This window comes from Astatotilapia calliptera, chromosome 22 (genome assembly GCF_964374335.1).
Source record: "Astatotilapia calliptera chromosome 22, fAstCal68.1, whole genome shotgun sequence".
In the NCBI taxonomy this organism is placed as follows: Eukaryota; Metazoa; Chordata; class Actinopteri; order Cichliformes; family Cichlidae; genus Astatotilapia; species Astatotilapia calliptera.
Window position 1 is genome coordinate 25,030,041 of NC_137442.1, and position 14,469 is coordinate 25,044,509.

A 14,469-nucleotide genomic window follows, 5' to 3' on the forward strand; every position below is an offset into this window, starting at 1 on the left:
GTTTTTGAGACCTCGAGTAAGACCATCATCACTTCACTTGTCTCTTGTAATGCTTGTTAAAGGATAGCGGAGCATATGTAGCTGCAGTTGTTACACAGAGAGCTACATATGGGAACAGAATGAGGGAGGATAGGTGACACATTACCCAGCAGGATCATGATGTTCTCGTGGTTAATGATTTTTACTGCACATGCACATTTCACACAGGCGCTCCGTAGCCCACTTGCAGACATATTGAGGGTAACTGTTTTCTCTTCAATTGCCATAGAAACCTTAAAACATTTCAATCTGTTAGGCCTGAGTGAACTAAACGATGACTCATTTTAACCCCTCCCAGGACTCCAACACACACATCCAGCATGGACCCCTCCACCACTCTCTCCCTCTCACACACACTCACCAAGCAAAACCTCACCATGAATCATCTCACATTCATAACCGGCACACAGGTCGAATTTTTGAGAACAGCTAACCGACTGCCGCCCTGTCTTTACTGCAACACAAGTGACACGGTGCCTCAAAGCAAATTCCCTCCACATGTTTTAATTTACTTTTGGCTCGCTCTTTTCCATGATGTGAGACAGAGAAAGACCTCTGACGAGCACTGACAGTACATGATCGGCTTGAGGGATGACGGTCATTAAAGCTGTTAAATATGAGAACCATGTGCTGAAAGAAAAAAAAAGCTGACTGACAGCGATATCTTTAGATCGTGTGCCAGAAATAACCCAGGAATCCCAAGAGACAGGTAATTTAGCTGCCTCATCTCAGGAGCTAAATCAAGACCGTGGCCCACAGCTCATGATGAGGCCGACCATGTGAATAAGAAAGACTTTAATCCCGTGTTGTTGGGCTACTTGCGTGTACACGTGTACCTGAGGAGCTTTCTAAGATCTGCATCACAATTATACCTGCGTTTGGCATGGGATGTATTAAGTGATGTTTTTGCTGGATCTCTGCTCTAACCAGCATGTTTACTCTTGATGATGATGAGTATTTGTGTGAGTTACAGGCTACAAAATACAAAAGGTTGGTTTGGGTGCTCATAGTATAAAATGCCAAAATTACAGTAAACTCCCTTGTTGCCAATTAACCAGATGCATGCGAGACTGCAGTCACAGGCTTGCCTCAGTCTGTTCCCAGAAGGCTGCGACACCACCTTCTGCTTCCTCTTCCTTACCCTACTGGGTCTCCTCCACATTCAGACCAGACGAGCCAGTCCCACAACACAACAACATGCTGTTGTCGGCTCGGCTCGTTCCCCACCACAGTGAATTTTGAAGCTCAGGTCAGGTTTCTGAGGTGAGTACAGCTGAATGCTGCTTAAAGGTGCTCCCCTGTAACTTGCCTTATTGCCCTAATTTCTGTGTGTGTGTGTGTGTGTGTGTGTGTGTGTGTGTGTGTGTGTGTGTGTGTGTGTGTGTGTGTCACATTTAACAAGTGGTGTCAAGTTTCTACCTGGCCAGAAAGAGGTAGAAAAGAGAAACCCTGTCTTTCAGGTGAAACGGCTGAATCACTTCACCCTTGACAGGTGACTGTTCGGTAGTCTCCCCATGGAGCTTTCCTTTTCTCCAAATAAATAAGACAAAATGAAGCCCAGGAAGGAGGCACAGTAGTGTTGAGCGCTCTATTTATGGTTACACGGCTCCAAAGGGTGTATTTTTGTTTCAAAGCTTCAATGATGGATCATCACACCAGGGTTCCTCTCCAGAGGGAGACGACTGAACCTGATCCACAGAAACGAGGCTGGGAGGAAAGACAGAAAAAAACCTAACTGTGCAGCTTCAAGTAAAGGACTCAACACGAGAGCTAAAATGTGAGAGCTGGCTATGAACATGAAGAGGAACAAGCAGCGCTGTAATGGCTCACTCCTACCAGCACTGTAAGAGGGTGGAGGAGAGGGTGGCTCCGATACAGAGGGAGGGACTGTGTTCAGAGAGCATGGAGCTTCATTCACTGTGCTAAACACACACACACAGACACACACATGCTCTGTAAAGCTGTTCTCAGGCGGAGAGAAAAGAGTGGAGCAGAGGAGAGGACAGCATGCTCACGCTGTAAGTTTACAAATGTTTGATTGTTTGTTAATGTGACACGTACAGGAAGCTTGTGTGTGTGCGTGTGTGTGTGTTGTTTGTGTGTATCTCTTTTTAAAGTAAAAGAAATAGTTGACTTTTAAACTTTTTCTTCCACTCTTTCTCTTCTCTAACTCAGCCGTACGCACTTTTCTGCTGATGTGAACCACATGGCTCACGTGCATGCACACACATACAGAGACGCTGCAGAGGTCTGGAGCTCCCGTAGGGCCAGGACATATACAAGAAAAGTGAGAGAATAGAAAAGGGAGAGTGGGGGCGACTGAGTAACAGGAAAACTTTGGGAGAACAAGGTAGAAATACTCTCGGTTCACGGTTATACTTTCTTGTTTTCTCTTCTTTTCTGTTTATGTTTTATTTCGATTCCATTCCTGATCATCTTGACTGGGTTTGGATATTCTCATTAACCCAGCCTTAACTTTGTTCCTCTGTTCTTGAGTTCCCATGCCACTCTGTCCTCCCTCTGACTTTCATTTCCAGCCTATTTTTATATATTTCTCTTCTGCGCTCTTTCTCTCATCCTGCTGATCTCATTGTTGTCCCAGGTGGTGACAGACGGGGGGGGAAAGGATAAACGGACACTAAGAGAGGCCAAACAGGGAAGGGAGGTTTCATCAAACCCTACATACCAGGGAGGTCCAGGTCCTGTGACAAACAGTAAGACGCCTTGATCCAGGTGGAGGTACAGTTCCTTAGCCTCCAGGACCAACCTCCAGGATGTCCCGGAGGAGGTCTACAGGTGACCTGGTGCCCAGGGACATCACTGAGATCTTAGCCCGTGAGGCGAAGGCTCAGCGTGGGCAGAGGAAGCCAGGAAGCTCCCTTGGAGGCGCCTTCAGCTGGTTAAAGGGGAGCCGGCGGAAAAAGAACGCCGGCAATGGACTGAACCGCAATGGGAGTGCTGTGACAGATGCCAAACTGGGACACCAGAACCATGAGCCTGCAAAAGGTGAGAGAGGAGTCATTTTGAACTTGACCTTTTTTAAGTGTCGCCAAACACAGTAAGACTAGAAGAAATTCTAGCTCATAAACAGTTTGCTGGGGGACATTTAAAGATTTTGAATAAATGTTTTCTTAATATTTAATATAAATAGTTTAAAATAGAAGATAAAATAAATATTGTTCATCACACGAGGATTGATAGCTTTAAATCAGAATGATTTCCTATTTCTAGTACAGTTTGCATTTGTAAGCAGCATTTATACTCTAATTATACATTTGCACTAACAGTGGATCAGATTATGTTTCTGTTGTTCAATTATAAGATGTTGCTTGTCGTGACAAACCTACACAGACTCTGCAGTTCCCCTCAAATCCGTGTAGTGTTTTATCGTCTTTTAGCTCATCCTTTTGGTTTTACGGCATGTAACTTTCCCTTGTTACCATAGCAACATGCTGTTTTCTGAAAAAAACAAACCAAACAAACCCAGAGACAAACAAAAAACGAACCAAAAAAATCCCATCTGAAGCTTGAGACGGTTAGCTACTAGCTTGTGGACTCCCTGTTGCTACCATTTGAAGTAGTGTTATTGTTCCTAGAAAGGCAGAGAGGACTGTTTTAACTTACAAGGACTGATAAAGTCCCTGTTTGGAAGCAGAGCCTTCAACCAGCAAAATATTAGTCCGTGTTACTTTTTCTTTCACTGTGTGTTTACTTTTGTTTTTACTCAAAGTCTAGTTGGCATGAGGCACAAACCCCCTTGTTTGCTGATTGGTTAGTGCAAAAGCACCTTTCAACATTGGTGAACATGCCAGAAAGTGTCAGAGAGAATTCTTTACCTTATAATCTAAAGTGTGCTGAGATAACCCTTTTTGTGAATTTATGTGACGTAGGGGGAAAAAACAAGGCTCAGCATCTTGAAGCCACTTTTGGTTTGTCTGGTGAGTCTGCCGTATAATTTTGTCCTGTTTTGTTTGTCATGACCGCAGACTTCGTGGTCATGATGTGTTTTTGAGGAATGTTGACTTTGAGATTAAGATGGAAAGTTACAAGAGATTTTGTTATCATCGGGACATCAGTCTTTAGATTTAAAACCTGGCAAAACCGACACACACAAAGTCTGACTCCGGGGTCTAATCCCCTCTCTTCTGTTTACTCACTGTTTGCTTGCACAGAGATTACCCACAGTTCCCATTTCCTGTTTTTGTTCCACCTCTAAACCCATCCATTTCTCCTCTGTCATTGCACTTGTGTGTGTTACTGTAGCAAGTCTTGGAAACCCAGATTCTGAGTCTTTTAAACTTTCTTGGTCACCTCCTTTGTGGTTTTTGTGCCTCTTCTGCCTAAATAGGGCTTCCACAATCCCTTACCGTGCCTAATGCTATGGTTTTGTCACATCCGTGGAGAACTATGACTACAGGATGGGTAACAGACAGTGACTTCATTTGAAAGCAAAGATTAACTTGTAGTAGTGCTAATAATTCCCGGGCAAAGGATGTGGTCAAAGGCTGATGCGAAGAATGTGTGGGAACCCTGGTTTTGGCATCATGTTTTTTTTTCCATTATAAAGGCTAAAAAGGGAGTGATGTGAATATGAGAAGAAAATGAGCACACATATTGATGCAGCTTTGTGTTCACTAGCTGTGTTCTCTTTGAGTTCAGTTGGTTAAGATGGACTACAGTGGGATCGTAACGCAGCTGCACATGTGTTTGTTATCATCTGAAAGTTTCATTTGAAAGAAATCCATGATATCTGAAAAGCAGAAATTGGAGCATTGACAGGACATAGTTCCCTGTTCTAATCCTCCAAACATTGCTCAAGCAGCTGTTTAAATTAGTCAGCATCTATTCAAAGTTCACATGCATTCACCATGCACAGGGGGTCTGAGGCCTCTGCACTTCCATCTTATTCTAAGGGAAAAAAAACAGTCGTGCTGTTTCAGAAGCATGAACTGCAAGTGCTTTCTGTCTCACCTGTGGTTGTGTGTGCATGAACACATCGTTAGACTTGAACTGCTTTTGTTTTCTTTGGCACTTGGTCTCCTAACTGTCAGTAATCGGTGCATTGCACCTTTACTTTTCTTTCACAACAGTTCATTCTTTCAGAACCAGCTAGGTGACTTTTTCAATCCGAGGAAACAAAAAATCAGTCTCCACCAAGAAAAGTGCACTCACACACAAAACTCCCTTTTAACAGGAAGAAAACTCCAGCAGAACCAGGCTCAGGGAGGGGCAGCCATCTGCCAAGACCTGAAGATAAAATGAAATAAAATAAAATCAATATAATACACATTACTTGTTACTTTTGTTATGCATTATGTTACTTAATTACTGCTTGGGGAAAATAATGTTACATTATGTTTGCATTACTATGTAACATGGCCTGTTAATTTAATAATATAATACTAAGGTTACAGTGCCGCACACTGACACAAATTGCCATCTTAATGAACATACATACAGTCTTTGTTTTAGTGATTATGTCTGAACACAATGCAACACTGAATCCCAAAGAAGCGTTAAAGTGACAACCAGTGTAATTTCACTGTAGAAACAAGTGCTAAAAATGGAGGCTAGAAGCTAACTGCGCTTCGCTGCTTCTCTTACCGACTAAACTAAAGTCTTGTTGCAGGGCTGAGGTGCACATACATCCAGCATCATTCCTGGTTCTTCCCTGGCTTTGTGCTGGCATGCTGTCTGTTTTTTAAAGGGCAAAGAGTTGCCCTGTTTGTTTTTGTCCTGGGCGCAGTTTTCACATTATTGTCACGCTCTTGTTCTTTAGTTCACAAAAAATAAAAGTTATCTTCATATCTCCACTCCTGAAAAGTTGTAGACCGCTCCCCCACTTACTTCATTTCGGTTTTTTATTGGTGTAGTGTGTCTTGAAAAATATCAGATTGTGCACTATGACAGTAAACATGAATGTAAGCACTGGTTTGTGGATGAACATCATGAAGCCTTGTGTCTGGCTTCAAGTTTGTCAGTCTTGTTGGTTGGGCATATTTGGTTAAGAGGTTATCGACTGATGCTAGCTAGCTTGATAAGCAAGGACAAATGTCTGCTGACATTTAAATAAAATACCCTTTGAAGCGTTCTTAATGGAATTATTAGGCAAATATAAATGTAGCTTGCTGTGCAGTGAATACTATAAACAGATCAAGCTCAAAGCCACCGTGACATCAAAGCCTTAAAAAATGTCAACTTATTAAAAATTATTTGTTTTCTCAAAGGCGTAAATTAAGTGTAGAAGAATAAAACAGTTTCCTCAACCCGGTTGCAAACATGTGTTTTTCTGCTGTACAGTTGGGTGCGTGGTTGAGACAAGGGAGCTAATGGAGAGTGAGTCGCCTTTGAAGCCAGCCTTGTGTGACCGCAGGAGGGACTGAACGAACCAGACTCACGTTGCGTCTCCACTGCATACGAACGTTTGCTTAAAATCCCATAACGCATTTGCAGTTCCTGTAAATTACAGTGTTTCCATTTGTCTTTGTTGATCTGCTGCACTTTGCGTCATCCGTGCACATCTTTGTTATGTGCGGCACACTTACATCTTTGCTGGTTTACATTAGCTGCGTCATCCGTGCATGACTGATTCAGACCGTCTCCTCTGAAAGGGAGCGCTCTGCAGTTCAACACCGACTGCTGGCTACATTTTACAGAGACTCCTCTTCTTCTTAAAAAAAACAGAAAAACAAAACTGTCTTTGATGTGCTGAATTCCTGGGAGTCTTGTATCACAGCGGATTGTGTGTGTGTGTGTGTGTGTTAGCCTGGATGCCAGATTGGGCCTAGAGTTATGTGATGTAGAGGAGAGATTACAACGAATCACAAAGCTCCATTCAGCCTTGAGAGGACTCTTCGGGAACACTCTCTCAATGCTTTTTTAATTAGAGCAACGTCTCAGCACAAACACATGCACTCAGACACACACATCTCTGTGTCTCCTAGGTTTTTCAGCCTCTTTTCACACTCGTTAAAGAATATTTTTATCTTCTAATCACTTCTCAGATTGCTTAACGCTCTTTTCAGCACCGCTGTGGGTGTGTTGGCCTTCGCTGATTGTTACTGTGCAGTCAGCATGTGTTTATAGTTGGACGTCTGCTGAGCTGCGTGTGAGGGCGTGTGACCGAGAGCTGCCCTGTATCAGAGGGTATCTCTGTGTTTGTGTGTCAGCGGCATATTGCTGGGCTTAGGGCGGCGCCAACATTCATTACATCACCTCCACAAAGAAACACACACACATTCGAGGTTGAGTAGAGCCCCCCGCAACTACCTGCTTTGTCCAGCACAGCCCATCTTTGGTTGCTGGCTTTTTGTGCAGTGAGGTCATTTTGCGCAATCCCCGGGATTCCACACGAGTGCGTCTGTGTGTGCAGTCACTGTTTTCTGCATGTGTACAGCCCCGTGTGAGCCTTTCCTTTTTATTTTCTTTTTTTTTCCATGTGGCTTTCTAAATGTGTTTGCAATGGAGCCCACTCAGTACTTGAGTTTCTGGATCTGCTACGGGTTTATATGTGTGTGTTCGGCTGCCACATCACAGAATACAGTCAGGGTGTGTAGATTCACAAACTGGGATGTAGATTACAGACCTAGCAGGGTAATAGAAGAGCAAACATCTCATTACATTGAGAACATTGTATACAGCCCACGCTTTATTACAGGCCACAACTCAGGGCTGGTTTAATGCAGTTTGACAGGATGAAGGCAGTGAGTGTCGGGCAACGAGAGGGTGTGAAAGTTTAATGCATCCCCACTGCGTCCCCCCTCGAACATCATTCATCACCAATGCGCACACACTTTGATGAGTGTGTGGTAATTTCACCTGGGTAAGCAGATACCTCATCCATCACCACAGACCTAAAGCCATGTCGCTGAGGTAAACGTCTCCTAGGCAGCAACACTGTGAGGAACGCGTTGCTGTGGCAGCAATAATAGGGTGATGTTGTCGTGAAACATTAAGCATTTTCAGGTCGTGGTTAAGGTGAAGCGTACCTCATATTTTTTTAGAGGTTCACATTCCTTGTGAATTCCCATGCAGGTCACATCAATGCTTTATATGTACGTAGGAAGAGGTTCCTAAAATTACTTGTGATCATTATCCGATGTGCTTGCAGGGGTTATGTTTATGGAATAAAAGGTAATGGTTGTTTTATAGGACATGGAGTGTGTTTGATGTGGTGGGGAAGCAGCTGGAAGACATCACTGTGGGACTAAGGGAGTGGGCATCTGTATATACAGGGAAATACAACTGATTTACCCTCAAGAGTGTGTGTGTGTGTGTGTGTGTGTGTGTGTGTGTGTGTGTGTGTGTGTGTGTGTGTGTGTGTGTGTGTGTGTGTGTGTGTGTGGTTCAGTTATGTAATATGTTGTAACAGATACACCTGTTGAAAGCTGTTTACAGGATACAGCTGCGTCTTTGTCCATTTTTATTTCTGTGAAGAGAAGAAGACAATGATAGCACAACTCAGAACTCAGCGAGCCTCGAGTAAATTAAGGACTATAAAGTTCTGATAACTTTCACTTGATGAAAGACCTTGGAATAATAACTAATGTCACCAATGTTTGTTTCTAATCTAGGCTTTTGCCAGCTTCTTGTGGTTCAAGCTTAGATATTTACCAGGCTGCAGTGTTGTCAGGTTGTGCTATCCCACATCGGCACTTGTGCTTGACAAATGTTGATCTGGAAATACACTGTGGGGTCAGGTCTTTTTCATAGCGACTTTGACTAAGACATGCTAACTACTTAGCTTGCTATGCTGACTGCCTGTTGGTTTTCAGAGTGTAGCTTGTTTTTGCTGAGATTAATTATTCATCCCATGCTTTGTTGTTAAAGTTAGCACGTGGCAGATGGTTTTAAACAGCTGATTCATCAAACCACCTGCCAAGTATTTCTTTGAAACTCCCAACTCTTCTCAAACAATTTACAAGGTCCACTTCCACGACGCTTGTGTGAGCTTGATATTTACTTAATATCTCCAACCATGAGGAAAATAAGCATAAGTGATGAGAGTACATAAAATACTTGTTTCCTACATATAAAGCCAAATTAAATTCTAATATGACACAGACTTTGTACTGGAGAAATCAACACCAGCATAATGTTGCTTTTGAATATTAAGTTCTGTTTGGTTCAATGAATTGTCAAAATTGGTGAATTCCATTTCTTTTTCTTTCACTGGTTTTCTTTCAGCAAACAAACATGTACAAATTAATCACTATACTCTTATCTCTAGTATATGTGAAATAGCACACAACTGGCCTGGGCTTAACTGGGCTTAATGTTAACCTTTTATTTAGTTATTTCATAAATTTGACCAAAGAACCAAGTTTTAGTTGTTTAGAGCTTTTGCTTCACCAACTATTCTTGCAGTGGCATGTGTTGACTCTTACAGAAAGGCAAGCAGAGACATTTGTGCTGTCTGTCTGTATGCTACATGGACATGTTCACCTTTCTGCACTCTTTTCTGGCTACCACTATAGTTAAATAAATATCTAGTAAATTATCTGTTACCAGGACAAATCATTGAAGCTGGTTTACTTGCTAATGCTAGCTGTGTTTCCATTTGAAGCGCAGGTCGTAACTTTCTTTAGTTCACAAAAAATAAGTTATCTTCATATCTCCACTCCTGAAAAGTTGTACACTGCTCCCCCATTTCACTTTATTTCATTTTTTGGGGGTGTAAAGTGCTTTGAAAAATATTAGATTGTGCATTATGACAGTAAACATGAATGTAAGCACTAGTTTGTGGATGAACATCTTGAAGCCTTGTGTCTGGCTTCAAGGTTGTCACAGTCTTGTTTTATGCCCATATTTAGTTAAGAGGTTATCGGCTGATGCTAGCTAGCTTGATAGGCAACTGCACAGGTGAATCGGACAGATGTCTGCTGACATGTAAATAAAATACCCTTTGAAGCGTTCTTAATTAAATTATTAGGCAAAAATAAATGTAGCTTGCTGTGCAGTGAATACTATATACAGATCAAGTGAGTGAATCGCTTTTGAAGCCAGCCTTGTGTGGCCGCAGGAGGGACTGAACGAACGTTGCATCTCCACTGCATACGAAGGTTTGCATACAAAATCCTATAACATATTTGCAGTTCTTGTAAATTACAGCGATTCCATTTGTCTTTGTTGATCTGCTGCACTTTGCGTCATCCGTGCACATCTTTGTTACGTCTTTGTTACGTAAGCGCAGCTCAAGGCTCCATGCACACAATAACTAGCAGGCGAGGAGCTTTATCACAGTGATGTCTGATATGAAAGGAGAGAGATCGCATTACTTTGATAAGTTTCAAATTATGTCTATTTTTAGATTTGACACGGCAAGCACTGCTTACCTTGCTTGTCCCGTTGGAATGCCAATGAGGCTAGACACTGGTTGGGGTGGAAATGAGGCAGGTATAGGTTTGAATGAGGATCTCTAGGTGACCAGAATGAAATGAGGCGAGTCATTCCAGTCAATGTAAAAGGCAGAATGGCAGAAGAGAGCTGACACTTAAAACACAGAATAGAGGCTGATTGGCTCACAGAAGGTAGGATTGAAAATGATTAGACCAGATTGATGACGACAGAATGAAAAGTGATGCAAAGAATAGACTGGCAGGAATGCAGGCTGACACAGGAATAGATATCTTTCTTACTTAACTTGCCCATAAGCTTGAGTTTTACATTTTGACACTTGCCATCCGGTTTTCTATCTTTTAAGCTGGACATGGCCATATTTGGAGAAGACAGTAGAGCTAGGGAGTTACAAAGGAAAACATGTATTTCCCAACCAGTTGACAAAAACCTCCCTGACACTGCTAACACCAGCATATTGTTGCAGTTGTACTTTGAAAGGAAGTGGAAGACTTGTCAACAAAATAAAAGGAAAAATCTCTGAAAGCTGTAGTACAAATGTGAAAAGTGCTACACAAACTTTTTGTCCCCCTTTTTCAAGGTTTGCTACCACTTGGCTAGTAAGTGTTTGAAAACAAACATGAAAAAGTAGAGGCAACCGTAGCAATCTGCTAGCAACCAAAACAGTCAGAAGGAGTCTTTCGTGCAACACCTTCTTTACAAACGATTTCACCCAACCACATCCAGGAGCCTCTGCCTGACAGTTTCCCAAGCAACTGGTGGTTGTATGACATACACTATGGCAGACAACTCTTGAGCGATGTGCTCATGAAATCAGCTCAATGCCAAAGAAAAATACTTCAGTTGCACCTGCTTTTTTAGTCAGCAGATGTCACCGTTTAGACGGGAACTTCAGGATCATACCTGAAACTGTCACCTTCGCTAGTCTGCAGCTCTGCAGCTGAATGTTAATGACAGAGTGCTTTTGCAACACCAGCGTTGTTTGTCCTCAGGAGTTTAAATAGTGATAGCAGAGCATTGCCACAAGATGGAAGTGCTGGGCTGATGTAGGCAGAATTATTGAGCTTGAGGATTTCACTCTAAATGTTCGTGCCACGGTGAAGGGATAGGATCAAGGTCATACAGCACAACAACGTATCATGACGAGGAGGCTTTTAATTTGCAACTTCTTTAAACAGATGCTGTCTGACGGGGCGCTTTTGATGGGACAGATATGCTCACACACACACACACACACACACACACACACACACACACACACACACACACACACACACACACACACACACACACCAATAAAAGTGTAAACAGTAACATTTAAAGAGAGATTCCTTAGTCCTGTTTTGAGACTCTGGTGATGGTCTCCATGACAACAGCATTCCTCTACACAAATGTCCTTTAATGTACGCATGCGCACATGCACGCACATGCACGTGCACGCAAGTCGACTCCCCTTTGCATGTTTCTCTTTTTTCAGTTCCCTTCAACTGTCAGATCCTCAACTGTCTCCTGACTCTGACACACGCTTTCATCACGCTCATATTGAAATGTATCTAGGGCACGTTTGCCACTATGCTTTGCTGCTCACAGGTGAAGGCATGTTGCAGAGCATCATCCCTGTGCGTGACCTGAGTGAGATCTCATAGTTTTATGAGGGATGAGACGAGGAGCTCAGTGTACTCTACCAGCGCAGATGCACTGGGTGTGGTTGTGTTGGCGATGCATTAGGAGGCAGCACATCGTTCTGAGTGTTTTAGTGAAGATCGTTTTACACTCTGCAACAGGAAGCTTGCTGATATCATAAGCGCACTTCTCTCCTTTCTCCTTCCTCTGTATGCAGACACAATCTAACACACATATAGCATGAGCATTCACATTTCATATTTGGAAATTCCCAGTAAGTCCTCCTGCTCCTCAGAGCCAAATCGATTCCTCTTGTAGAAAAAGAAGGGATTGTAAATTCTTTGCCCAGCAGCTCTCCCGATCCACGCTCCCCCTCCCCTGACAGTAAATCTGCTTTTTTCTTTTATTGGAGCCTTTTTTTTTATCTTCTTCTCTACACATCAGAAGGAGCAAGGGCTGGAGGGCTGTGCATGAACAGGGCTTCGCTCATGAGAAGTGCGCATTTTTTCTTCACCGAAATCTCACTTTCACCTGATGGGAGCACCGTGCTACGTGGTGATTGTGGTGATCATCATCACCATCTCTTTCTCTCCACACGCCTTCCTCTCTGACCTCCTTCTGAACAACTGCAATCGATCCACAGGCTCTGGGAATGGTGTCATTCCTATCTGGTGACAGCAGAGGTCATGACATCATCACTCCAAGACACATAACCTGCCAAATCGTCACTCGGTGTTCATTTTTAGGGTTAGACGGGGAGGTGGGAGGAGCCAGAAGGAAAGGGAGCACAGGGAACGAGGAAGAGGATGTTACAGGAAAAGATTGGACTCGACACAAGTGATTTAGTTTCCCCAGAATTCCCCATTATCCCTATTTCTGTAACTCATCTGTCTGGCTCAGCATTTGTATTTCCTCTAAGCGTAGTCGGAGTGATCTCATATCAAAACAAGCTTTGATCCTCTGACTATAGTTTTTATATTCGGTTTGTGTTTGTGTGTGTGTGTGGGATGAAGGGGAATTTCAAAGAGTGCCAGACAGAATATCTTCACCTGTCAAGATCGGCTGAATTATTAAGCATCCATATGCTGTTCTAAGCCCACACTCTTTCCTTTATTTCAGTATTTATTACTTATTCTGTGTTACTCATTCCCAGGCAGTAAATGCTACAGACCACCCTTCTCATCGGGCAGCTTTTGGTTTCTGTTTGCGTGTGAGGCTCGAAATGATGGAAATAAGTCTAATGTGGTGCTTGTGTGAATCCTCTGCTTTGGAGCACAGTGATCACAGTGGGAGGGGCACACACACATACACACACGATTCCACGCATACATACGTACACACCCACAAACTGAGGCTTGTCAGTGCTGAGTGTGTCTTCAGTGGCTGTGCTTGACTAGCAGTGGTGAACGGCAGATTTGAGTGGACATTTATGATTTATGGAGCTTTTTTTTGTTTGTCGCACAGGAATGGTGTCAGTGGGTCTTTAGCAAAGATAGTCCACACTGTGGCATGTGTGTGTGTGTCAGCAGGACTGAATCAGCAGGAATGATTTGAGCTTTATTGACTTTGACTCAGAGTGTATGCTCATGCTGGAGTAGAAAGGATTTAAGAGTAAGGATACAGATGTAATGTCACAGGAGGAAAACATGGTAGAGCCACTCTAGGGGCCAGAGGACTGCCCCCCTCTCTCAGAAAAAAAAAGAAAAAAAATGGGAAACGGTATCCAGAAGAAGAAGAAGACAGAAAAAAGCTCATCTTCCTCTCCATCCTCGTGCCTGAGTCCCAACAGGGAGAAACCTAAAGGCGTCTGGCTGTTTGGGCACGCGGACAAACTGACAACAGGTAAGGTTTTGTCATTTGCTTATTGTCATTTTAAAACTGAAGGAGGAGTTTGAGAAGAGATGAAGCTGACTTTTAGTTGTGGCTACTCATGCAAGGTTGTGCAAAGTAGTTCCCACAGTCAGCTTTTTATGTGCAGGGTGAATATTCCCATGCTGACTTCACCTTAGTCAGCTGCAAGGGTTCCTGCTTATTGCACCAGTGTGCACAGGAGGACTGTGTGTGGGTAAAGTTCTGTGTTTGTGTTGTGGAGATTTCTTTTCCTGCTGACAAATGATCAAGTTAACAGAGCGTTTTATTTTAGCGCTAACTTTACTCTTTTTGTTCCTCACTGCTCCTCTACCCCACCCTTCCATCCATCCTGAACCACCCTCAGTGTGTGTGTTATCTTTGGGCTGAGAGTGGGGGATTATTTTATGACTGTCTGACCGCTATACCTGCTGTGGAAAATAGAGCTTGGCCTGTCCCACACTGATCGTTGTCTCTGTTAACTGTCCCCAAAGCAAAAAAAAGGAAAAAAAACCCTGACAAACAGGTTCAGCCCTGACACAAACAGATAGATAGTCAGATAGCGCTCTGCTACTGAGATTTGTTTTTCCACCAGGGCGCCAT

General features: G+C 43.1%; 1 protein-coding gene across 4 annotated transcripts in view; it reads left to right on the top strand.

The window, feature by feature from the left end:
- The first annotated feature begins 2,670 nt into the window (after positions 1 to 2,670).
- nhsl3 (NHS like 3) overlaps positions 2,671 to 14,469 on the top strand; it is a 37,233-nt gene continuing 25,434 nt past the window's right edge. For 2 of the 4 annotated variants that reach the window (XM_026155687.2, XM_026155688.2), the window contains exon 1: positions 2,671 to 3,045. In XM_026155687.2, the coding sequence (XP_026011472.2) occupies positions 2,814 to 3,045 (232 nt within the window). In that variant the 5' untranslated portion in view covers positions 2,671 to 2,813. Of the gene's footprint in view, positions 3,046 to 13,575; positions 13,861 to 14,469 lie in introns of those variants that run through there. The other 2 variants (XM_026155690.2, XM_080295899.1) reach the window with 1 other exon arrangement.